Source organism: Metarhizium album, assembly GCF_000804445.1.
Source record: "Metarhizium album ARSEF 1941 chromosome Unknown scaffold_16, whole genome shotgun sequence".
Lineage (NCBI taxonomy): Eukaryota > Fungi > Ascomycota > Sordariomycetes > Hypocreales > Clavicipitaceae > Metarhizium > Metarhizium album.
This window is the reverse complement of record NW_024467590.1, coordinates 278,161-301,753: the sequence shown is the minus strand read 5'-3', so window position 1 is coordinate 301,753 and position 23,593 is coordinate 278,161. Positions and strand designations below refer to the sequence as shown.

General features: G+C 56.1%; 9 protein-coding genes across 9 annotated transcripts; 4 read left to right on the top strand and 5 right to left on the bottom strand.

The window, feature by feature from the left end:
• Nucleotides 1–377: 377 nt before the first annotated feature.
• MAM_05883 (helicase and polymerase containing protein tebichi) lies at nt 378–1,927 on the top strand (the record flags this gene model as incomplete). The annotated part of the gene is made up of 5 exons (XM_040824681.1): nt 378–571; nt 628–1,074; nt 1,129–1,531; nt 1,734–1,839; nt 1,893–1,927. 5 exons carry the CDS (start codon nt 378–380, stop codon nt 1,925–1,927), a joined length of 1,185 nt encoding a protein of 394 aa, XP_040677363.1.
• A 171-nt stretch (nt 1,928–2,098) lies between these two features.
• MAM_05882 (proline iminopeptidase) lies at nt 2,099–3,520 on the bottom strand (the record flags this gene model as incomplete). The annotated part of the gene is made up of 1 exon (XM_040824680.1): nt 2,099–3,520. One exon carries the CDS (start codon nt 3,518–3,520, stop codon nt 2,099–2,101), a length of 1,422 nt encoding a protein of 473 aa, XP_040677362.1.
• A 966-nt stretch (nt 3,521–4,486) lies between these two features.
• Nucleotides 4,487–6,232, top strand: MAM_05881 (uncharacterized protein; the record flags this gene model as incomplete). The annotated part of the gene is made up of 2 exons (XM_040824679.1): nt 4,487–4,609; nt 4,895–6,232. The coding sequence occupies 2 exons, from the start codon at nt 4,487–4,489 to the stop codon at nt 6,230–6,232; spliced, it is 1,461 nt and encodes a 486-aa protein (XP_040677361.1).
• A 629-nt stretch (nt 6,233–6,861) lies between these two features.
• Nucleotides 6,862–8,099, bottom strand: MAM_05880 (TLG2-vesicle protein of 38 kDa; the record flags this gene model as incomplete). Its single annotated transcript, XM_040824678.1, has 2 exons — nt 6,862–7,246; nt 7,312–8,099. 2 exons carry the CDS (start codon nt 8,097–8,099, stop codon nt 6,862–6,864), a joined length of 1,173 nt encoding a protein of 390 aa, XP_040677360.1.
• Nucleotides 8,100–8,924: 825 nt separating this feature from the next.
• On the top strand, nt 8,925–10,291 carry MAM_05879 (Aquaporin-like protein; the record flags this gene model as incomplete). The annotated part of the gene is made up of 5 exons (XM_040824677.1): nt 8,925–9,056; nt 9,143–9,365; nt 9,481–9,568; nt 9,654–9,937; nt 10,155–10,291. The coding sequence occupies 5 exons, from the start codon at nt 8,925–8,927 to the stop codon at nt 10,289–10,291; spliced, it is 864 nt and encodes a 287-aa protein (XP_040677359.1).
• Nucleotides 10,292–10,468: 177 nt separating this feature from the next.
• MAM_05878 (CCCH zinc finger and SMR domain containing protein) lies at nt 10,469–12,769 on the bottom strand (the record flags this gene model as incomplete). Its single annotated transcript, XM_040824676.1, has 3 exons — nt 10,469–11,024; nt 11,083–11,781; nt 11,835–12,769. The coding sequence occupies 3 exons, from the start codon at nt 12,767–12,769 to the stop codon at nt 10,469–10,471; spliced, it is 2,190 nt and encodes a 729-aa protein (XP_040677358.1).
• A 1,530-nt stretch (nt 12,770–14,299) lies between these two features.
• MAM_05877 (F-box domain, Skp2-like protein) lies at nt 14,300–15,929 on the bottom strand (the record flags this gene model as incomplete). The annotated part of the gene is made up of 2 exons (XM_040824675.1): nt 14,300–15,476; nt 15,589–15,929. The coding sequence occupies 2 exons, from the start codon at nt 15,927–15,929 to the stop codon at nt 14,300–14,302; spliced, it is 1,518 nt and encodes a 505-aa protein (XP_040677357.1).
• Nucleotides 15,930–16,946: 1,017 nt separating this feature from the next.
• Nucleotides 16,947–18,580, top strand: MAM_05876 (DEAD-like helicase; the record flags this gene model as incomplete). Its single annotated transcript, XM_040824674.1, has 3 exons — nt 16,947–17,004; nt 17,285–17,362; nt 17,505–18,580. The coding sequence occupies 3 exons, from the start codon at nt 16,947–16,949 to the stop codon at nt 18,578–18,580; spliced, it is 1,212 nt and encodes a 403-aa protein (XP_040677356.1).
• Nucleotides 18,581–19,733: 1,153 nt separating this feature from the next.
• MAM_05875 (uncharacterized protein) lies at nt 19,734–21,170 on the bottom strand (the record flags this gene model as incomplete). The annotated part of the gene is made up of 3 exons (XM_040824673.1): nt 19,734–20,474; nt 20,546–20,857; nt 20,919–21,170. 3 exons carry the CDS (start codon nt 21,168–21,170, stop codon nt 19,734–19,736), a joined length of 1,305 nt encoding a protein of 434 aa, XP_040677355.1.
• Nucleotides 21,171–23,593: the final 2,423 nt, after the last annotated feature.

Genomic DNA, 23,593 nt, shown 5'->3' with positions numbered 1-23,593 from the left:
AGTTTGAGCACAGGTGCAGACCCGATACTGGAAGAAACAGTGCTTCATGGGGTAGCATTTCATCGTAAGTCTGATTTATCGTCTGATTTACGTCTCCGTACCTGCTAATCTCCTTTTCGTCAGATGTAAGTTTGTATTCACAGTGCTATGAATGCCTCAACCAGCTAAAAAACAAAACAAAAAGGCGGGTTTGACTAGCGAGGAGAGAGATCTCGTTGCCGCTGCTTATGATGCCGGGACACTTCTGGTATGCGTGGCAACCTGCAGCCTGGCTGCTGGTATCAATCTGTGAGCTGTCAGATCTTTCTTGTTTCTTTTCCTGGATTACTCTAATGGCGATTAGGCCTGCTCGCAGGGTAATTTTGCACAATGTCAAAATGGGTCGGGAGTATATTGGCCCTGCCATGTTGAGACAAATGCGAGGCAGAGCCGGCAGACAAGGCAAAACACAACTGGGAGAGACGTATCTGTGTTGTCGGCAAACAGATTTGGAACATGTTCTGGAACTCATGCATGCAGAGATACCCAAAGTTTCAAGTTGTCTTAGCACCGAGAATCGACGCATTCAGCGGTGAGATACTGTCACCGATAACCGCTGCCGCTTGACCTTGTCACTAACTCGGATAGAAGAGCACTGTTGGAAGTGATTTCCATTCGTCTAGCTACCAGCCGCGAATCCATATCTGACTACTTTTCCAATTCCCTTCTACAATGGTCGCAGCCGCCAGACTTTGTCCGCAAAGGGATCGAAACCGGCCTCGAAGAGCTTCAAAACTTGAGCCTCATCATCTCCGACTCCTCAACAGGCTACGCACCCACACAACTGGGAAAGGCTGTCGTTGCATCAGCCATCGATCCAGACGACGGCGTTTTTGTTCACAAAGAGCTTGTCAAAGCGCTGCGAGCATTTGTCATGGACGGTGAGATGCACATACTCTACGTGTTCACCCCAGTTCAAGATTTCGGCTCCCCTGTGAACTGGCAGGTATTCCGGAATGAAATGCAGTGTCTGGACGAAAGCTGCATGCGAGTACTTCAGTTCCTAGGGATCAAGCCCACTTCGATTCTTCGTCTGTAGGCCAGCCCAAACCAGCGTAGACGTTTTTGCACCCTGCTGATTGTGAACAGTGCTCAGGGTGCCATCTTGAAGGAGACGACACCTGAAGAAAAACAAATGGCTCGTGTCTATCGCCGTTTCTACCTGGCCATGCAACTACGTGACCTTTGCAACGAGGTTCCTATCCAGACCGTCGCTCGCAAGTACGACATGCCCAGGGGCTCGGTGCAGACACTATCACAGACGTGTCAGGGATTCGCAGCAGGCATGGTCAAGTTCTGCGAGCACATGGGTTGGGGGTACGGCCTCACCTTGTCCCCGCTCCCGAGCTCGACAACTTCGTCCCTGGATGCTGATGTGTCAACACAGCCCCGTGGCTGCAGCGTTAGATCACTTCTCGGACCGTTTAATGGCGGGGGCGAGAGCCGAGCTCCTCGCACTCTCCAAGGTGCCCTTCATCAAGAGTCGCACAGCGTACGTGTTTCCGACTGCAAAGTCTCGAATTTTATAATAGACATGCTGAGTTCCCGCATCAGGAGGGTGTTTTTCGAAAACGGATACCGCAGTGTGGCAGCTCTGGCCAACGCCGATCCCAAAGACTTGGTCCCCATATTAATGCAGGCATGTTGGACCAAAACATGATGTAACAGGACGCACGGCGACTAACGGCGATTAGGCACAACCGAATAAGTTGCGGATCAAGGGCCAGAATGATGAAATGATGGAAGAGAAGATGCTTGCCAAGGCAAAGGTAATTTCGTCGGCGGCTAATAGGCTTTGGGGTACGTTCCGTGTTCTTGATGGGACTAATGGCATGCTGACTGGCTGGCTGCAGGCATACAAATGCAGGCTGAAATGGAAGAAGAGTAGCAGAACATGAGCAGACGATGTGGAAGCACAAGGAACGGAGTCGCATCAGACACGGATATGCAACAGGCAGCGGGTACATTTGACGGGATTTCTAGAATACCCATTCGAGTTTTGCAATCTTGCGCGTCAGATGTGATGTGTTTCATCTGCTCCGTGGTCCTTTCAAGCCGCTTAATCCAAGACATCATCCCTCAGGCTGAATAGCTGGTGCATCACCTCATCAGCCTTGGCTCTCACGGCATTGTGGTACATGACGTTGGTCTCAAACACCTTGCTCCCCTTGACCAAGTCGGACGTGTCCCTCGCCAAACGGTAGTCGACATACATGTCCTCCACATACGAGGCGGCGTAAAATGGAACCTTGTTGCTGCGCAGGCGCGCCTCATCGTACAGTGCGGGCCAGTCGGTGTAAGTTGCCAGCTTTTCAGCGACGTCGCGAAGGGGTATCAACTCGGGGTACGTTTCAAAATGGAAGGGGAAAATCATCTCGCCGCTGAAGTAGAGCGGCTCAGGGGACCGGGCGAGAGTGTAGTCCGGGGCGAGCCATGAATAGGGCCCGCCGAGGTCTCTGCCAAGACGGTTCGCGGCCCAGTTGGACGATGCCTGGGGCCCGTCGCAGTAGATGGCTTCGTGGAGAATAGCGTAAATGATGTTAGTGTCGAAGGGGGTAAACGACTCCATGGGCGCTAGGGCGGCACGTGTAAGGAAACCGAACTGGTCAAGGGATGTTTTGAGCACGGTGAGGGTGTTGTGGACCGTGTCGAAGCCGCCGTGGCCGCCAAAGGCAATGCCGATTGTCAAGAGACGCGGGAGGGTCAGGAATCCGCCAGCCGGGAGGGGCACCTTGCCGCCTTGGCTCTCGATGTAAGCGGCAATTTGGCGGATGACAAGAGCGTCCTCGGGGAACTTGGCGAAATACTGTTCGTTGCGTTGCGTCGTCTTGCGGAAGGTCGCTTCGTAGACCTGGTTGACCGTCTTTCCGACGGGGGCCAGGCCGCCCGTCAGGAAGCACTCTCGAAGACCTTCGGGGTGCATGGACAGATACGACAGGGTGATGAATCCGCCGTATGACTGGCCAAAGGTTGACCACTGCGTCTTTTGTTCCGGCCAGCCTGCCGTCAGGAGCTTTCGGACGGCCTCACAGTCCCGCACGGTGTTGTCCTGGCGCATCAGACGCAGGTACTTGGCCTGGGCATCTGCGTCGCCGACGCTGGCGAGCATGGCTGTCGACACGGGGGTGCTGAGGCCTGTTCCACGGTGGTCGATGAAGAGGACTTGGTATCCGCGAGGAAGCGCGGCCCTCGTGACGGGGTGATCGGCTGGTGCCCGGTTGCCGAAGCCAGGGCCGCCCTCGAGATAAACCATGTAGGGCTTGTGGCTGTCTTTCTGGGCATCCTGGTCGTCGGGTGGGAAGATGGGCGACTGACGCTTCGCCAGGCGCCTGGCGTAGAGCTGGATGGAGCCGGCTGAGGGATTCTCGTAGTCGAGCGGTACTTGGAAGAAGAAGGTGGTGATTTCGAGCTGGCCGGGGAGAAGATGGCCCTTGCTGCTGAGCAGCTTGGCCGGGGGAATGTCCAGGATTGCTGGTGCCATGGTCTCGGCCGGTTGGCTGATGCGTGGTGGGTGCGGTGGTGGCGGAAGTGTTGATGACGATGCTCACGAGAGGAATAAGCAAGACGGCGACACGACCACCTTGGTCGACTCAACACTGCCTCGTATAGGTTCCGTATAGGTTCCGGTCGTTGAGCAGCTGGGATCTGGGGTGCTGAGATCCGGAGTGCCGGTATGCATATATGCGAAAGCACGGAGTACCCAGGCAGGGATGGATGGACGGCAAGTAACCCGCGGACTAGACTGACTGGGGGGGGTTGAGTGATGAGTGACGTGGGCACGTGCCGAGTCCTTCTCTGTGTGGTATGTAGCGACGGTTCGGGGACGAGCCGTGGGACAGGGTGTGGTGATCAAGTCTGCTTGGAGTTGGGATGACGGTGACAGTGAGTGGCTGTCGTTGGGTGGGTGACCAGGCCTTGGACGGCATCGTACCTTGGACGAGAGTCTGGTGAGTCGTGACGGGGGTGACGGCTTTCCAGGCCAAATGCACACTGAGTGATGGCCATAAACGAGGCCAAGCACGGCTTGTGTGCTACAGCCTTGGATTTCGATGACGAGAAGAATAAAAAAAAAAGATGGGAGATGACTGAAGTAGGCGCGTAGATATGACGGAGGGGGCAAGTGAAGGTTGAGGGGTTCAGGGTAGGCTACGAGACCGCCAAAGTAGTAAGTTACGTACTTGGGTTGGGTTAGGTCAAGTAAGTACTCCGTACGTTAAGTACCTAGGTACTTAGCAACTGCCAGGCCGACGAATCAGCTCCAAACAGCCCTGGAACCCACCGCCCCTCCCTGGGCCACTCACAACGCCTCCTGCAGACGCCCCGCTGGCACGCCGCCGGCTGGCACGCCCGGGGTCTTCTAATAGCTTCGCTAGCTCATTTCACTCCTCCCTGCCCTTCCTTTCTCTTTCTTCTCCTCTCCTTCACACTCAATCTTCGCGCCGTGGGCATGGACCAGCTTCATCTTACTCACTCCTTGGCCGACGCTTTCAACGCTCTCGCTGACGAGGTCCAGATCCTGGCTGATAGGAAGACTGTCCTAGAGCACAAGTTACGCTTTGCCCATGAACAGGTAAGCCTGCCTGGCGCCTTTGATCCATCCGTTCATTCCCTTCCCTTCCCTCGCCCCAACACTGGAACCGCTGGTTGCGCAAACGGCTTTGAATCAACATGATGAGATATTATTAGCTCTAGATCAAGAGCAGCAGGTTAAGAGACCCGCTGCCGAGACCGACATCATTTATCACTCTGACCATGACTCTCTTTGCCCACTCTCGACGTTATCAATGTCCTCTCATCTACCACTGAACAAGTTCAACAAGTCGCCGTAATCGTGACTGACATTCCGTACGTCCAGTTTCAGTATTTGGCGGACAGATATGCCGCTGGAACGCCAGAGATAGCGGAAACGCTGGCCAAACTGCAGCTTCCACCACACACTTCTGTCGACGACACCTCTCCTGTTCCTCTTCCACAGCGACGTTCTACCCCCCAACCCCTGCACCAGATTGCTGTCATCATCCGCGACGGACGCCGAATGGCCAGCAAACTCGTTTCACTGAGTTCCTCGAGCAAGACGACTGGCTCGAGCAGAGGTACACTCTCCCACACTTCAGAAGACGAGACCTCCATGTCCACCGCCCTGGAGCAGGACTTCACGGTCGAAGGGAAAAAGGGCAACCTGCAATGCCCCTTTTCCAAACGGGTGTCGTCGGCCAGCGGCACAAATGATGGCGAGAGCCGGCTGAGCGTCGCCCATACGCCTCACACTTCTGCCGACCCCATCTGTGCCGCCATGCTCGAGGAGGCCACCTCACAGCCTGCCCCGAATGGCGCCACCTCGTCCAAATGCCCGATACGATTTATGGACAAGCATTCTCCCGAAGAAATCGCACGCTATGTGGAGACTCACAAGCATGAGCTACCGCGCAGTCACGAGGTCTGCTTGCGTCGATATCAACGCAACGAAACGCAGATCAAAAAGCTGGACTCCAAGTATGGCAGCATTGTGAGCATGATTGAGGGTCTTAGCCAGCTACATCAACCGATGCTCCCCGAGTCGGAGGAGCAGTTGCAACCACAAGGCGCCGGAGATGGAGATTCCAACGTCCGGGTCGAGACCTGGGCGCAGGCTGTGAGCGGTACTGCCGAGTCCGATGCCAACGAGAAACTGCCCCCACCCGATGAAGATCGTCAGAGCCACTTTGATCGGCCCCTAAAAGAAGTTCGCGTTGGAGAGTCTCCCAGCCGGCCATGGGGCATCTCGGTGCCTGTCTATGAGCTCTCGTGCCACGAGGATAAACATCCTCTTTCGCCGCCGCCAGCACCTGTGAGGATGTCAACCACTGTTCATGGCCATGTGCCGGCTGCTGCGAATGGAGCGGGCAAATGTCCCTTTGATCATGCAAAATTTTCTACCGGTTTTGCTGGACCACCGCCGTCTACCCCAAAGCCCGAAAAAAACTCTGTCGAACCGGGCCAAGGTCTCGGGCTTGGGGACACCCCGTTCACCAACTTGAAAGAGGTGCCGCCCACCACCGCAGAGCCTCCACCTCAACCAGCCTTTATAAACCCAGCATCTGCGCATGCTGAGGGCGGTGGGGGACCGCAGATGGTCTTCACCGGGCCAGTTTTCATTGGATATCCCATGGAACAGGCCATCGAATTTATGACTCGCTATCGAGGACCTCAGTAAGGGTATCTCAGTCTTTTAACGCTGCGTTTTGATTTTCCACTAGCGACAATATATCACCTCTTGCCTGTTACTTTTTTTTTCTTTCTTTTGCAAGCGTCGGCGTTTTGATTTCTTTTTTTTCTTTTTTTTTTTTTTTAGAGGGAAACGGGTATGAACATGAGGAATCATCTGGGGGATGGGGGAGTTGCAGGGTATTTTACGAGTTTGCTCCAAGGCCAGGACTCGACAAGGGTGACTGGCGCATTTGTGATTTTGATGATGAAACATTGTCTATATTTTGAAGAACCTACACGCTTCTCCCCACTGGAGCCCGTCTATGATGGTGATGAATGCGAAAGGAAAGAATGCAGATGCAATACGAGAAGTATGATGATGTGATGATACAACATGGCAAATATATGATGGTGCTGCAAAATTTGACACCTTTAAAAAGGCCTCGGTAGACCTTGCCCGACCCAAAAGAAAACGGTTTTCCCGGTGAAGAATGGATTGCTCGACCGTCCACTTTGCATAAGAGACGTAACGTCCCTGCCTACCCGAGAACAAGAGAGAGAAAAAGGAAAAAAAGAGAGAACGTACTCTGGAATGCTCCTTTGATCCCCGCGGCAGTTTCTATTTCGTCTCCTGTTTCACTTCCCGTTCCGACTGGCGCCGTCGTCGCCACCGCCGCCACGGGTGTCCCGCTGCGTCTCCCAGAGCGACAGGTCGTCGTCGTCGGGCGGCATGATGGCGGCGTCATCGTCGTCGGCGCCCAGCAGCGTGGCATCGGAGTCGTCGTAGGGGCGGCTGGCGCCGAGCTCGGCGTGGCCAATGTCGTGGCCGTCGTCGCGGGCGAGCTGGGCGGCGCGGGCCATGGTGCGGCGGTAGATTGCGAGGCCGACGGCGAGGCCGACGACGCCGCCGACGGCCATGGCAATGTAGTTGATGGCCTTGTCGGCGGCGGTCATTTGGTCGCCCCGTTCGGCGAGCACGGCGAGGCGGCTGCCGACGAAGACGTGGATGAGGAGTTTGGGACTGCACGGTCATGTGGTCAGTTTGCGCGTCTGCGTCGGGGACATGTGTCACATGTATGCATGCACGGGGGACGGGGGACGGCGGCTACTCGCGTTGACAGGGCCGTGGAGACGGCAAAGGACAGCGGCGTTATGCTCGGGATCGTGGCCAGGAAGGCGTTGCTCAGGCTGAAGGGCAGCGGGCAGAAGCGGATGGCGGTCAGGTAGAGGATGCCGTCGCGGCGGAGGACGTGGCCGAGGGCGACGAAGCGGTGGTCGGCGCCGACGAGGCGGTCGACGTACCTGCTGAGGACGGTGCGGCTGGCGAGGAAGGCGGCGAGGCTGCCGAGGGTGCAGGCCAGGGCGGCGAGGGGCCAGCCGTGGGGGAAGCCGTAGACGAGGCCGGCGATGGTGTTGGCGGTCGAGTAGCCGACGAGGGGGGGGAAGGCGGTGACGAAGACGAGGGCGAAGACGACGAGCCAGCCGCCGGGGAGGTGGCGCCACGACTTGGCCACGGGGGTCAGCCAGCCGAAGAAGCGGTGCGAGTAGACGATGGTGAGGGCGGCGAGGGCGCAGGCGGCGAGGCAGGCGGCGAGGGCGAGGACGCGGCTGGTCGGCGACAGGGCGAGGTAGGACTGGGCGAGCCACTGGGTCCAGCCGTGGAGTTTGCTCGACGCTCGCCGGAGGAGGGTCCGGGGCGTGCCGGACGGGCGGGTGCGCAGCACGGCGGCGGAGGAGAGGCGGCGCGGCCGGCGGACCGGAGGGGGGGAGTCGGACGAGGATGAGGATGACGACGATGACGACGACGACGGCGGCGGCTGCGGCGGCGACGGGGTGCGCGGCGGCTCGTCGGCCGCTGAGTAGCCCGTGGGCATGGTGGGATTCGTGCTCGGGGCGGGATGACGGAGGTGAGAGGCTACCGAGAGGCTACCGCGTCATGACGTGGTGGTTTTGGCGAGGCGGTTCGGACGTTGGGCGATTGCAGTTGAGTTGTCGTTGGTGGTTGCAACCTGCAAGCGAGTTTTCACATGCGTGTGCGTGCGTGGGCGCATGTGGCCGTGCATGTGGCCGTGCAGCACGGCCCGCCCCACTGTTTCGCCGGTACCTGTGTACCTGTGAGCCGCGAGGCTGTGATTGTGCTGCAGGCGACCTCGGCTGCTGCCGGCCAACAGACGTGAGACATGGGCATTTACGCAACAAGAGCAGCCATCCCATCCATGGACCGTGGCCATGCCGCCGCCGCCGCCGTTTCCTTCTTCTTTCTGCACGCGCATCACGCCTCGTGCGTCATGCGCGCTGGTGCCAGTGCCTCAAGCCCCGGCGTACCGTCTCTTGTCCAGCAACGCCGATGACACGGCGCTTACGCAGTCTTAGTAAACACGACCGCACCAGCCGCTACTTGGTCCGCCTGCCGAAATACGAGGCGAGCCAGGTACCCCGAATCCCAGGCTAAATCACGCCGCAAACATCAGTCAGTCCTCTGGGCTCTGGAGCAACAAGGCAAACTAGCATACTTACCTGAGTAAGTTTATAGGTATATAGTACGTGGACAAGCTCGTCCGACTGCGCGGCAAACAGTCCGCCTCACTTGTTCACCCGAAGCCGCCGGCAAGATAAACACCAAGCCGCCTCATCACCCGCACCCGCCGCACCCGCCCGACGCCGCGCTCCAAGACGCCAAGCCGCTCCTCGCACGCGACATGAGCGTCGCCGCCTTCGACGGCTCCTTTGCGCCGCTCGTGCGCCCAACCACCCGCCGCGACGGGCCGTGGTACAAAGACCGCGATTACCTCCTCGCCGGCTGGCTGAGCCCGGCCATCTGGAGAGCCGCCGTACGTGAGACCGCACCGCCCCCCAACCCGGCAATGGCTAACGCAAAAGCAACACCAAACAAAACGACGGCAAACCCCCGCCAAAGATCGTCGAAGCCGTCGCCACCTCGTGCCTCGTGTACCTGTCCCTGCTCTGCGCCGACACGCTGTCCAGCTACAACACCCCCCGCGTGGGCGGCTACGTCGGCGTCTTCAACACGGCCCTGCTCGCCATCTTCATCTACGCCACCAGCCCCGCGTCCGGCGGCCACATGAATCCCCTCATCACCTTTTCCGCCATCCTGGCAGGCCTGTGCCCGGTCCCACGAGGTGCGCCCCCAAGCTGCCCCCCCCCCTTTCCGCAGTGCCCATGTTGCCCAGACCGCCGTGCGCGCTCAAAAGGGAGAGAGGAGAGAACGGAAGCCAACCGCCCCCCTTGCTCCAGGCGTCCTGTACCTCGGCGGCCAGCTGCTCGGCGCCGCGCTGGCAGGCGCCGTCCTGACCGGTGTCTGGGGCCCCGACAAGGCCGCAAGGTAAGCAAGCACCCGGGCGACGACCGTCCTCGTCTTCACGACCGACCGACCGACCGACCGGCTGATCTCCTCCGCCCGGGCACAGGATCCGCGGCGGCGGCTGCTTCTTCGCGCCGTCCGTCACGTCCGCCGGCCAGGTCGTCCTCAACGACGTCTTCTGCTGCTTCGTCACGCTCTACCTCTCCTACGGCGTCGGCCTCGACCCCCGCCAGGCCGCCCTCTTCGGGCCCCGGCTGGGCCCCTTGCTCGTCGGCGCCTCCCTCGGCCTCGTCTCCTTTGCGAGCAGCGGCATCGCCCAGGGCTCCGATGGCGCCCAGGCCAACCCCGCCCGGTGCTTTGCCGCCGCCGTCGCGAGAAGGGACATGTCTTGTGAGTTGCTTGCTTGTCTGCCTGCCCTGCTCCCCTCCTCTGTGCCTCCGTGCCGCATGAGAGAGGGAGAGAGAGAGAGAGAGAGAGAGAGAGAGAGAGAGACCTTTCTGCCTTTGCACCAAACCCCCGAGTCCTCGTCCGTCTGTATACATACAGGCTCACCGCAGTGGCACGTCCTGGCTCGTCCGTGAATCGCTAATCCGTCTCTCGTCTCCAGACCAGTGGCTGTGGTGGTTTGGTCCTGCTGCCGCCGCCGTCTTGTTTGCCGTCTTCTATAATCTCATCCCGCCCCATCACCATCAGCCGCGAGAGCCCATCAAGTCAGACGGGCATGACCGCCGACTCAATGTATAATATCCTCACCATGATTCATCATACTGGCCAGTCGGCTCACTCGACCTTGTTGTCCTCGGGCCATGGCATCTACGCAAAATTCCACCTCGACCCCGAGCACCCCCACACACCGCACCGCAATTGTGAATAATTTGCCTTGAAACGTTTTGTCTTTTTACTTGTTTTGGCTCTATCTCGTCACCGTCGGCCACTGGGGCCCTTCGGAGGGTCCCTCACCAACAGCCTCACCTTGCCGTCGCCAATCTCAACACCTTGACTCAGGATGTCAACCTCTTCTTGCTCTTCCCCTGCCATCGCCGCCTCTCTTGACAGGGACTTGTCCCAGCTGCGAGCGTCGATGCCAAGAATACCTCCCATGTTGTTCCTATCACCAGGTACGGAGAATTCGCGATACGCATACCGCCATTCGTTGAGAAAGCTGCGGATCGCCCTGCCCACTTTATCTTTACCGTTTTTGCTGTGATGCCCCGTGCCAGTGATGGCGTAGACCGGCCTGGCGTCTTGACTGTTATCCATGAGACTCTTCTCCAAGTACTCCACTGCTTCCTCCGGGTGAAGTCCGTGAAGATCTACGTAGATCTCGCCGGCACTGCTCAAATTCTTGTTGCGATGCTGGTAAAGTTCTCGTGCGGCCTCTCGATGCGCTTTTCGCATCAAGTCATTTTCGCTTTGTCCGCGTAGACTGAGAGCCTTGGCAGCTCTGGCATCATTTCGGTTCCAGGCTTGAGCCGCACTAGAATTTTGATGTTAAAAGAAATAGAAAAAAACCATGCCGCTGGGAAGGAATATACCTCTGCAAAAACTTATTACGGAGGCCCCCGTGTTTGATGGCCTCTTGGCGAGCCTTGAGGTACGCCTTGTTCGCTCGATCACCGGTTTCCAGCCAAGGAATATGTTTCGGGCTTTTAATCGCCTGGACTGCCGCGCTATTCTCACCATTCCTGTTGGACCCGGGATTGCCATTTCCTAATCTCGTCGACTCGAGTCTGGGCGAACCGGGAGTAGGTGACGGAGACATCTTGACAATGTCCGCCAGGGAGCTTGGAACAGCATTTTCCTTGTGATGTCCATGCCCACCGCGCTTGCCATGGTGCTTTTTGCCCTGTTTGGCTGGAGCAGAACTGAGGGACGGAAATGCCTCGTTGTCATCAATTGTGGGAGCAGCAGCAGTAGCAGCCACGTCCTTGACTTGGTGGCGGCTACCAGGCCGGGAGCGTAGCCGTGGACTCTCCGCACCATGGTAGCTCCTTGGGCCTTGGGGAGGATTCAGTCCAGCAGCTATGAGACTGGCGCCGGCACCACCCAAAGTGTTGTTGAGATTCGCCACCCCATGCTGCAAGGCGGGGAAAGACGCCGTATCCTGTAGCGAAATGCTTCCCTGACTCTTGCCCGTGCTTGGCTCATCTAGAGAAAGCTTCGTCATGAATCTTGACGGGTCATGAGAAAATACACAAGTGTCGCCGGCAAGACAGTTGCCCATGATCCAGTATCTATAAACACAATTAGAGTATGAAAGGACATACATAGCCTTGATTTGACTCACTTGCAAAGATGGTTGCTCAGATCGTGGCTGAACCGACAGTCGGCCCGTAAACACTGGCCGGTGGACATGTAGAACTTGCAAATGACACTGCCTTTGGATTGACTATTGGGCGTGACAGGGCGTCCGTCGGAAGAAATCGACTTTCCAATCAGTACACTCCTTGGTTCATCTAAGCTCTTGGCAGGTGGCCCGCCATCTTGACTTTGGCTTTCCATGATGGATGAAATGGTAGCACTCAAATCGTAGCCGTGAGAGGCCAGCGCAGCCTCGATCTCCTCATCTGTTCGGGTTTGGCCCAGAATTGATCGAAGCATGTCGTAGGGGGACATGTCAACCTGTTGCGAGGACATGGACGAGAACTCCGGAGCGGCAGCATTCAAAAGGCTAGGCGTGCCGACGGATGATGACGCGCTGGCAGCGTCGTCGTTGACTAGCCATTCCACGTTCTCGGATTGATAGTCGCCGAGAATCTCAGTCGCCGGGCTCGCATCACCGGCAAATTCGTAGGCGTTGAGGCTCGGACTGTGAGGAATAACCGGTGTGGCTAGGGCTAGCCGGGGGGATGCGCGCGGCGAAGAGAAGGGAGAGGCGGTAGACGACTTGGCCCTCTGGAAGGTTGAAGGGATGAAGCCTGGAGGAGCGAGCGGGCTCACGGCGAGTCTTGGAGAGCCAGATAGCGGCGTCGGAGATCCACGCCAAGAAGCCGGAGACGGTCGTCGCAGGATGGACGATCGTATTGGAGGGGGAGAAGCTGATGAGCCCCCCCCTTCTCGGAACCTCCACATTGCATCGAGAATCGCATTGTCTAACGAGGAGCCGGCCAGCCGTGTCTCCTTCTTGAGCAGCGCCTCCAACAAGTCTGTCTTGTCCTCGTCTTCCAAAGTTGTGTCCTGCAGAATGGGCAGGCACAAATCGTAGTGTTCGTCCGAGACCATGATGGTTGTAGATTCTCCACCACGAGGGGAAAAGTGATGACAGGACTGCTTACAACGCCACGGCGACGGGTTGTTCCGAGAGGAGGCGGTTCAAAATAAAAGGGCAGAGAGTGTGTTTCGAACAGGCGTTTCAATCCGTTGAACTTGAAAAGCAAGGAAAGTACGACCCAGCTATGACGCGACAAATCGAGGATGTACGGCCGCCGATGGCCAAGCGCCCAAGTCGAAACCAAGGGAGGGATAAGCAGCAGCGTAAATGTCAAGGTGCTCGGCGTTTCGTGCCTCGCACTCGGGCATGAGAGGGATGAGAGAGACGAGGTGTTTAGAGCCTGCGAGCTCGAAGTTAGGAACGACCATCGACGCGTCCCAAAGGGGAGGGGGGGATGGATGCAGCGGTGCGAGTGGCGGAATGCGAGCTGACTTACGGGACAAAAAGTAAGCTTTTGAGCCGAAGCACTTTGCATTAAAAAGAAAGAAGACTGCTAAGTGGCAGCCCGGGCCCTAGGGGGTGGAGCGGAAGACAGGACAAAAAAGGTACGAGGCGATGAAGAATCAAAGGTGCCAAGGTTGCCTAGAGGTCGACCGCGGGGACGGTTTGATTGATGGTGGAGGTGACCGCTGACGACGACTAATGAGGATGCGGCTACTCCGTACTGCGTACTTACCTACTTCTTAGGAGGTACTTAGGCGGTAGCTGCGCGGTACTCACATTGCGCCGAGGCAACACGAGGCGCGACAGGGCACACGGACAAGCCGTCAAAAGGGCCCGGCAGATACGGAGTAGGTCGGTGGACAGAGAGGACAGACGGCAGGGTCACGAGCGGCGACGAGGGGAGCTGCGAACTTCTCAAGTACTCGGTATGTGCATGGGTACCTACCAAGTAGGTACTCCGTCCAAGTACTCAAGTACTTGTTTATTATAAAGTCAACTGGCCAATCTGCAGGCTGGCCTCTCCGAAATAATACGCCCGGTGCTCGACTCAGCAACTAGTAACTTAGTACTTAGTTACGTCCTCGACTACTTAAGCTGAGGCGAGTCGACCACTCTCGTTTGTCGTCCCGCTGTGGGGACGCTCTATTTGCCTGTGCCGAACCCCCAACATGAGCGTTGCGTCCACTGGAGTTGATGCTACTACCACCACCAACCACCACTGACGACTGACCAGCAGCCACTGACCAAGTCGACACTCCCTCAGTGCTCGCTGGCCCTCGACCCCCCGAATGCTTGGTTAGTGCCAAGGGTTCCCCAGCTCCCCCCTTGTGTGTGGTGGTACAAAGCAGCCACATGCAGCTCGCAGTTCCCAAGTCTTAAGATTCTACAAGCATTCGATGCCGGCTATTCTTACCTCCTGCCAACCGCGGACCAAGACCAGGTCATGGATACCTGCCTCGGTCGTTGGTGCAAAAAGCCAGTGCCATTCTCAGTCATACCTGAGGCCCGTGTTGAATAAAACTCCATGCTACATGGCGGCCACCGCTCAGTTTGTACCTGATACCGCTGGTATATCAATTCCGACCTCAGCTCCCCGTTTACGGAATCTCGTCATCGTCATCACCTCCGAACCCAAAACTGAAGCCTCTTCCCGATCTACCCTCTTCCGTCTCCTTGCCAATGGCGGCATCCCACTTGCGCTTTTTCCCGCTCTTCTGGTCTGCTAGCTCAAGGGCCTTGTCCAGAATATCTGGATATTGCTGTCCCAATCTTTCCGTGAACAACTCAAACGGCTTTTCCACATTGCCGTCGAACCCTGAAACTTGATCGGCCTTGTCACGCATGAATAACAATACTTCGGACAGGAGATTAAGGCTGGGGGACTGAGGAACAAAGTTTTGCGTCAAGGCAATGCCGCTTTCGAGGTTGACAACTAGGTGCCACCAGCCGCCCGGAACGTGCACAATCTCCCCTGGGCCACATATTGCCTCCACGCATCCAGGCAGCCGTCTGGCTTCTTCGTGAAAGGTCAGAAGCCATTCGGCAATGCTGAGAGGGCTTGTGACCTCGCTGCTGTCCTCCGACACGTACACACCGGGGGGCCGAGCTGTCGGGGGAAACATGATCCAGTACTTGGATCCTTGGATGACGGCATTCCAAGCACTCGTGCCATTGGGGTCCTTGTGGAACGTCGAGCCACTTCGCTCTGGTCCAATGATGAGCCATCGGTGCGCCGGGCGTTCGTCCCCGAGAACTTCGAACAGGTCAGGGCCGAAACAGTCTGGCTTCCAGTAAGCCGTGCCATGTTGGTGGCCGACAGTGATGCCCATTTTTTCTGCGAACCTGCGGTCGAAAAGATACAACGGACTCTCATCCTTGTGGCCCTTCATATAGTTGCAGTATCGCTCCAGGGTCCAGTCGACTGCTTCTGCCCGGAATTCAACGCTGGAGTATGCCTTGAGCAGCTCCTCTATGGTCCACTTGGAACACACTGGCCAGTCCTGAACGCATTTGGTGAGGATAAAAGGCTGCTCAGTCCACCGGTCTGCATACTGTTCATATGTCAAATTGTCCCTTCGGCAAATCTGGTTCGCCTTGGGTATGTTTTCCACAAAGTTCGACAAGACGATGTTGCTACAGGCGAATGGCCTGTGCAAGACATCGGAAAAGACATTTCCGCAGTCTACTGCGGCTTCCCAGCCGCGAGGCAAGGCCAACAAGGTCGACCTCCATGAGCCAAGCCAGTCAAGGGAACGACTTGCCTCTGCTGATAACCTGGTTCCAGCTCTCAGGTTAGTAACCCAAGTTTTCCGCAGCAAAATGGGCTACTCATGGACAGCACGACCACGGCAAGGGAAGAGACATGGAATTTCTAGGCAGAGCTTACTTCAAAAATAGGGCCTTCCAAAGCTCATCCGCGTGGCAAAAGGCAAACAAGAACTTGCAGGTTGAACCGAGACTCAGCAACGATTTTGCATCCAATTGTTCCAGGACTAACATGAGTATCTCATCGGGCAAGAAACCCCATGTGCCACAGTTTGCCTTTGCATTTGATCCATTGGACAGATAGCGGTTGCCTAGTGGCTTTACTCCAAGCGGATGGGTAGGAATAGCGTCAGCCTGCGTGACAGTACTAGCGTCATTAAAGCCTTTCGACTCAGCAGCTTCGGGTTCATGCGATCGATGGATGATGCCGTTGGCTTGGTGGTGCAAGGCTGCGGACGGCATGGCTGGAAGGCAGGGCTGATAACGAGAAGCTGCCACCACGACGTCGTCACCGGCTGCCTCTTTGCCAGACGACAGATGTCAAGTTGACGCTTTCCTTGGACAGTGAGTCGTGTAATAATGATTATCAAGAGCGAGGTCGACAGGAAATGCTGTAGACTAGCTGACAGCAGATGGCGCCGATGCAACTCTTGGTGCTGCTCGGCTCGACCCAATTTGGCGTAATAAATAAACTAGACAATTGATCAAGATCGACGGCAGGGCAAAAGGCTAGTCACAGGCGACGGCGCAAGGTACGAGGCAATGTGGAACAGCTCTAGATGACGCCAAAGGAGCCCAACACCTTAAAATATAAATGAATGAGTGTGGTATGTCGGCAAGGCTGGGCTCGCCCGGCCAAGTGACGGACAGGAAGAGGGAAAAGTCAACTTGTGGCGTCGTGTCTCTGGCCTGCGTGGTGTCGAGTCCGAGTCAGAGCCACTGGGCGAGCAGCGGCCAAAAAAATAAATAAATAAATAAATAAATAAATAAAATTGAAAATTCACAACGCCACCTGAAGCCCCCCCAAGATTGCGGGAAGAAAAAATATCATCTAGAGGTCGTCATAAGTGTGGGCGAACCGCCTTCGACGCACGCTGGCAGCCGTGGAACGCCCGAAAGGAACCCCAAGCGTGGGTCCGCAGCCCTCCGCCAGCGCGTGATTGGGCCGCGCACATTTCCCTGGTGAAAATTAAACAAGAGCCTGCGCCCCTCCGCAAACGAATTTTTTTTTCCCTCTCTCAACCCTTTTCTCCAAGGATCATCACAACGAGATACCACGAACTTTCCTAGATTCTGTTTCAGCTCTCGTATTTTTCGAGAGCGTGCGAATCTAGTCGACTTTAATTCCTCTTCACGACCGTCGCAGCCTTCCCAGCGAGGAGCCCGCGACTTTTTTTCCACACTCGTCGCCACGCGTCATTGACATTGTCTAGATCGAGCTGCGCTTGATCTAGATTTCCGCCAAACTCTCTCTCAATCATGGCTATCGATGTTTCAGCCGAGGGACTCAACACTTCGGCCGAGGAACTCAACGATGGTGAGTTGTCGACTGATGTATTCTTGCCTGCGTGCGCACTCCGGCAGGCAGTGACGGTATTGCGGATATTCGTGGACTGGGTTCGCACCTTGGAAAGATCAAGCGACTCGTGCGCTTCTTCTCCCTCCCTCGTGTTGGGTCAGCGGCCAAAAAATAAAAACCAAAAAAAATACTTCACGATGTCGCTTGATTCTGTCACACCCTCCAAATACTCCACACAGAAACTACGAACATGTTGTCCGCGCAAGAGACTGATCTGTTGTGATTTTCCTGAGAATAGTTGAGATTCAAAGTAACTGGGATGAAGTCGTCGACAAGTTCGACGACATGAATCTCAAGGAAGACCTTCTCCGAGGTGGTGAGTGAAAAGTCCTTCCGGGCGCTGGCTATCCTACAACCTTCGTAAACGCACACCAAAAAAAAAAAAGGACGATGCACATGCAAAGTAGCCTCGCCGCAAGAGATGAAAGAATCACAAGAATTGACACCCATGCCTCTAGTCTACGCCTACGGTTTCGAGCGGCCTTCTGCTATTCAGCAGCGCGCCATCATGCCTGTCATCAAGGGCAAGGATGTCATTGCCCAGGCCCAGTCTGGTACTGGCAAGACGGCTACTTTTTCCATTTCCATTCTTGAGAAGATAGAGCCGATAAAGCAGTGCCAAGCGCTGATTCTGGTTCCCACCCGTGAGCTGGCCCAGCAGATCCAAAAGGTCATGGTCGCTCTTGGCGACTACATGCAGGTCTCTTGCCACGCCTGCATTGGTGGCACCAACATGGGAGTGGACTCCCGTCTCCTTCAGCAGGGCCCTGAGACCGTCGTCGGTACCCCCGGCCGTGTCCTCGACATGATCCAGCGCCGCATCCTCAAGACCGACGCCATGAAGATGTTTATCCTTGACGAGGCTGATGAAATGCTGTCTCGTGGCTTCACCGACCAGATTTACGACATCTTCCAGCTGCTGCCCCAATCTACCCAGGTCGTCCTCATGTCTGCCACGATGCCCCAAGACGTGCTCGAGGTCACCACCCGATTTATGCGCGACCCCGTTCGTATTCTGGTCAAGAAGGACGAGCTTACCCTAGAAGGTATCAAGCAGTTCTACATTGCTGTGGAGAAGGAGGAGTGGAAGCTTGACACCCTCTCCGATCTGTACGAGACTGTCACCATCACCCAGGCTGTCATCTTCTGCAACACCCGCAGAAAGGTCGACTGGCTCACCGAAAAGCTCACTGCCCGTGACTTCACCGTCTCAGCCATGCACGGTGACATGGAGCAGTCCCAGCGTGAACTGATCATGAAGGAGTTCCGATCCGGCTCCTCCCGTGTCCTGATCACCACTGACTTGCTGGCCCGTGGTATCGACGTCCAGCAGGTGTCCTTGGTCATCAACTACGATCTTCCCCTGGGCCGCGAGACCTACATCCATCGTATCGGTCGTGGTGGTCGATTTGGCCGAAAGGGTGTCGCCATCAACTTTGTCACTGCTGAGGATGTCCGCATGATGCGTGAGATTGAGCAGTTCTACAGCACCCAGATTGAGGAAATGCCCATGAACGTTGCCGATCTCATCTAAACGTTTGCGTTTGTCTTTCCCAGCAAGACCAAAAAACGTTGGCCGTCTCAAATTATCCTCTCAAGTCTTAACCTTTGTCGGGCTGCTCCGTTCAGTACGCCCCTTCTGCCCGCCAGCAGTTAACGGCGGTTTGGAATCTTTGGGGAGGGAGAAGGGGGGGGCAAGAAAGTGTTCTTCAACGAGGTTGTTTCCTTTGTTACCGCCCTCATGATGCTTTTGCGCGTTTTCTAGAGATGACATTTCGAGGACGAAGACCGCCTTCCCTCGTGCCTTGTATCCCACGACCATGAACCAGGTTATGGGGGGAGGCACCCACCTCGTATGGCGACTTAATGAGGGAGAAAATGGATTAGCTGCGTGACAAAGGCTCCGAGAGTGTCCTTTGCACCTTGGTAGTAAATCGAAGTTGTGGGTGGGCTTGTCAAAAAGTAAGGCAATAGTTTCTTCTTTCTTCACCTTGTTTTGTCGCCTTTGGTGTCTGTATCTAGGAGTCGCTCTTCATGATGATTGTTTGTTCTACCGATACGTGCCTCGTTGCGTCGTTTGCCCAACGTGAAATTTACGCGCGCAGTGCACCCCGCAGATATGTGCCTATGCTACTGCCACCCACGATATTGCGACTGCTTGCTCGTCCGGCTCATGTTTGTCCAGTGCGATGTAAAATAAACGGCCCATGACGGACACGCCTCCATCATCAGTGGGGGCCACGGTCCGCGACGGAGCCACCGTGTTTTCTCTTCGTTTGCCGACACTGGTGGCCAACAAGTTGCAACTAATTGTCTGCCTACAGGGTTGATGCGGGCGGATTTGCCACCAGAGGCGCGTTGGCACGGGACCCGAGCGACTGATGATGACTCCTGCGGAGATGAAGGAACGTTGAGTTACAACGCAGTCACAGGCGGCACGTAATTAAGAAACACTGTACAATGAAGAATTATAGCCACATAATGCCCCTGCTGTTCAAGTCCATGCTCACAAGACATGTAATTAGGCTCGCTCCCAGAAACGCCTGAATGGTATAACCCAGACAAAAGAACACCAATCATCCAACATAGGCAGATTAAACGACTGACAGTGCATTCGATAATCGAATTTTTTTTATCTTTATTTTTACACAAGCCATGTACTACGTCGCGCTCACTCGTCACCTTGCTCACCTGGCAGCCCCAAACGTCGTTTGGCCAGGGGGCGGGCTCTTGATGGCCTGGCCTGCGTACGCTCCAGGAATAGGAACAGCTTCGTACGTAGGCTCGCCGGGAGGAGCTGGCCCGTGTTGAGGCTGGGCGGGTGCATCGGGGGTTCTCGTCGCAGGAGGCTCAAAGGCAGCCCTGGCGGTACTGGGAGTGGCACAGGGGGCCTTTGTTGGAGGAGCCTGCAGCTTAAAGTCCGGACTGGGAGAGCCGAACTGGGACCGAGGTACGGCGACCCTGCCACCGGGAGTGAAGGGGCTAGTCTCGTCAATGTCGGAGATGTTTCGGTACGCAGCGGGCGGGTGGCGAGGAGACATGGCATAGCTGCTGAGAGCAGGGGACTTGGGCCCGAAGCCGGGAGTGTTGGGGGCAGACTGTGTCCGCAGCTGGGCAAGGTAAAGGTCGGATCGGGCGCGGTCTCGCATGTCCATGGACTTCATGAGGCGGCGCTTGGAGTAGAATCGGTAGAAGACGATGCTGTACAGTGCGATGCTGATGACCTCGACGACTACTTCGATGATGATGCAGATGAGGGTCCAGTTCTGCAGGCGACAAACGAGTGCGTAGTCTACCTTCTCATGGTAAATTTCTGCTCGTTGGTTGTTGGCGCATGCCCATCCCCACATGTCTTTGTTGTTGCTGTTGTTTTTGCTGTGCTGGAAAATGACGGCTGTGATGATCCACAGGAGCATACTGAGAATGAACTGGATATAGACTGTTAGCGGAACAAGACTTGTCAACGTGGTTGATGGGTGGGTTGGATGTCGGAACGCACCCAGCCGATTGCGAACATGGTGTAGTAGGTGTTGACCTTGGTCGCTCGCTTGTGGCCTCCTCGGCAGTATGCGACGAAGACGAGGATACAGGCGAATAGTGAGACGCAGGCCATGGCCAGAGTTAGCTTTTGTGGCCAGGCCGTCTGCTGAGTGTTTGGAGCCCACGGCGTAAACTTGCTGGCGGCGGCGAGAGACTTTGTAGAGTTGAAGATGGCAAAGGAAGCCGACAGCATGGACAGGATGATCAGGGAACAGCTAAAGTTGACACCGCGGAGGGCAAACTTGGCCATTCGGACACGAGTCTTGATTTTCTGTTGTCATGGGGTTAGATATTTTCACCACAAACCAAGGTAGACGCCAGCATGAACTCACAATGTCCTTGACTTGCTCCTTGTCGGTCGACGCCTCTCGTTTTTCGAGCATTTCCTCCTCCCGGAAGGTTGGGCTGAGGGGGTCCGACAGTTGTCTGGCAGGTGTTCCTGGCACCTTCATGGCGCTTTTGAGAGAAGACTTGGGACCAGCCGTGGACTCATGGTTGTCGCTGATGTAGCCGAAGCCAACATCGCCAGGTTGCGAGGTGGCCTCTGGACGGTACTCGGGGTCGGCAAAGGGCGACCTCTTCATATCGGCAGGCGAGTGTACAGAAGTTGCTTCAGAAAAACGGGGCGTTCGAGGGATTCTGACCGAGCTAGTACTTGTGGACGATGAATATGAAGAGCTGGACCGCTTGGGCGTTAGATTCAACGCGGCTGGCCTCTTCTTTTCGTCAGAGCCTGCGCGTACACGAGAACCATGTTAGTCGAGCTTCCGGGAGGTATTATGCGGTATTTGAGCAGTCACATCACTAGACAATGAACGGACCTTTCCCGGGCATTGTGCAGTCTTATTGTATGGAAAAGGCGAGGAAAACGATGGGCCAGTGCGAGACACAAGAGACAGAACAGAAGTGCTTGGTACGGGATTCACGTATACAACGAGGACAGCGCTTCCAAACCAGTTGCAAGCAGAGCCCAGATGAAGGAAGAATGCGAAAGAATCACGAGTGAGCGAGGAAGTGTTGAATGGCGATGGAGAGACCAGCTGGCGAGGACCAGAGGAGGACCGGCGGCGTGCCGCCGGCGAGGGAGCACATCAGGTTTTTTAGAGCGGCGGCTAGAGGCCTAGAATGCAACCTGGTCAATTCGTTGTGATGGGTGGAGGTAAGGAACAAGTGAGGTGTGAATGAGACCGGCAGACAGACACATTGGGCCAGACCTCTGACAAGGTAGATGGATGGCCTGGGATCGATAGGCGCCGACACTTGACCAAACGGAGGTGGCGTGGCGTCCAACGGTGACGTGCTCCGTAATTGCTTTTGCCTTGGGTCGTAGTTTGCGGGTTTCAAACTCGATGGACAAGGGCCGGAATCAAGATGCGAGGGAGGAGGCGTCGCATGCGAAACAACAAGAGACTCGACTTACACTATCCGACAGATGGCTGGAGGGCGAGTGACGGGAGCAAGCTGCGGCCACGGGCAAATTGGAGAAGGCCAGGCGCGAGATGCTGCTTACCAGAGAGGGCCAAGTGCGCATTTGTAACTTGTCGGAAATATTAAAGTGGTGTTTGTGTCTGTGTTGCCGCCATCCATCTGCTCCGGACACGCCGCATCGGAGCAGAAGCAGGAGCAAGAGCAGGACACCAGGGCACCCGGCCACATCAACTGCCGCATCATTTTTGGATGGGTAAGCCTTGACCAGCAAGTTGCCTAATATAAAAGAGTCGATGGGGGAGGACGAGGACGAGGACGAGGACGAGGACGAGGCCGCCCGCGACGAGGGTGAGTGATGGAGGGTTGGTCCAACCCGCGAGATCCCTGCCGGCGGCTAAGCTTGACTCTTCTTGCCTGCAGGGCTCCCAGCGGCCGTCCAAGGCCCATTGAGCCGTTGGCCTGTGTGCGAATCGGCGTCGTGATTGGCTGAGTTCTTCCCTGGCCTGCTCGACTGGGTCGCGGAAAGCGGCCGGCTTTGTGGACCATGGGGCAGCTGGGTGCACAGCTCGGCCAATCAGATGACGAGCGGCCGCGACCAGCTGGCTTGATGTCGGCTTCCGTGCTCCAGCTTGCAGGGCCTCGGCGGCAACGTGCGCATCGTGATTGGCTGCGGATTGAACTAATAAGGGGACCTGTCACCCTGTTAGAAGTCAACCTGTCACTTCCTACGTACTTTGCTATGCTGCACAACGGAATGGAGATGGATGGCATGGTCGATCCTTTTTCTTTTTTTCTCTCTCGTGCTGGTGTGCTCCCTTGGTCGACATTGCGACTTGCCAAAGTGTTTATTCAGTTGACCTCCTCCGTACTACGTTTCATGATACTGAGGTACTCCATACGTCGGCGTCGGAATACGATGCCTGACTGTGCACTCCGTACGGAGCACGGAGTACTCCGTATTGACTTCAAAAATTCCATCCCCTCCAAGGTTGGCAGAGTGGTCGAGTACTCGTGACTCCCCACTGTATTTTCGATCCAAGTAGTTACGAGGTATCATGCCCCGTGTGCCGAGTCTTTCTGTCAACTACGGACAAGATGGACCAAGTTTCTGATTACCTCGCCAGGTCCATTCACAGACCCATGCCGTCCGTATCCTCGACCTTTGGCCCCCATACAGACTTGTTAGAGTTTATCCGCTGCATGCTGTTTTCCCCCGTTGCAATCCCCCTCGAGGGCATCGTTCCCGCCCACCTGGTTTCTTATTAGTCACAGACGCTACTATCTATCTGGTTCAACACCAGCGTCTGGAGTGTTGCTTCTTGATTTGGCTTGCCATCTCTGTGTCATTGGTCAAGGAAAAAGTCTGCTTCAATATGCCAACCTGTTGCGGTTTCTCAAAAGTGACGGTGTAACTCTCACGTGAATCGGACTGATGTAGTGCTGCCAGGCACTCCGTTCTGCCCGCACGTTGTGCATCCTTCTGCGAAGAGCTCCGCATTCAGAACTTTTGTGCTAGTCTTGGTGACGTGATATTATATTTGTCACCCCATACTGTGAAGGTGAGGCTGATCTTGAACGT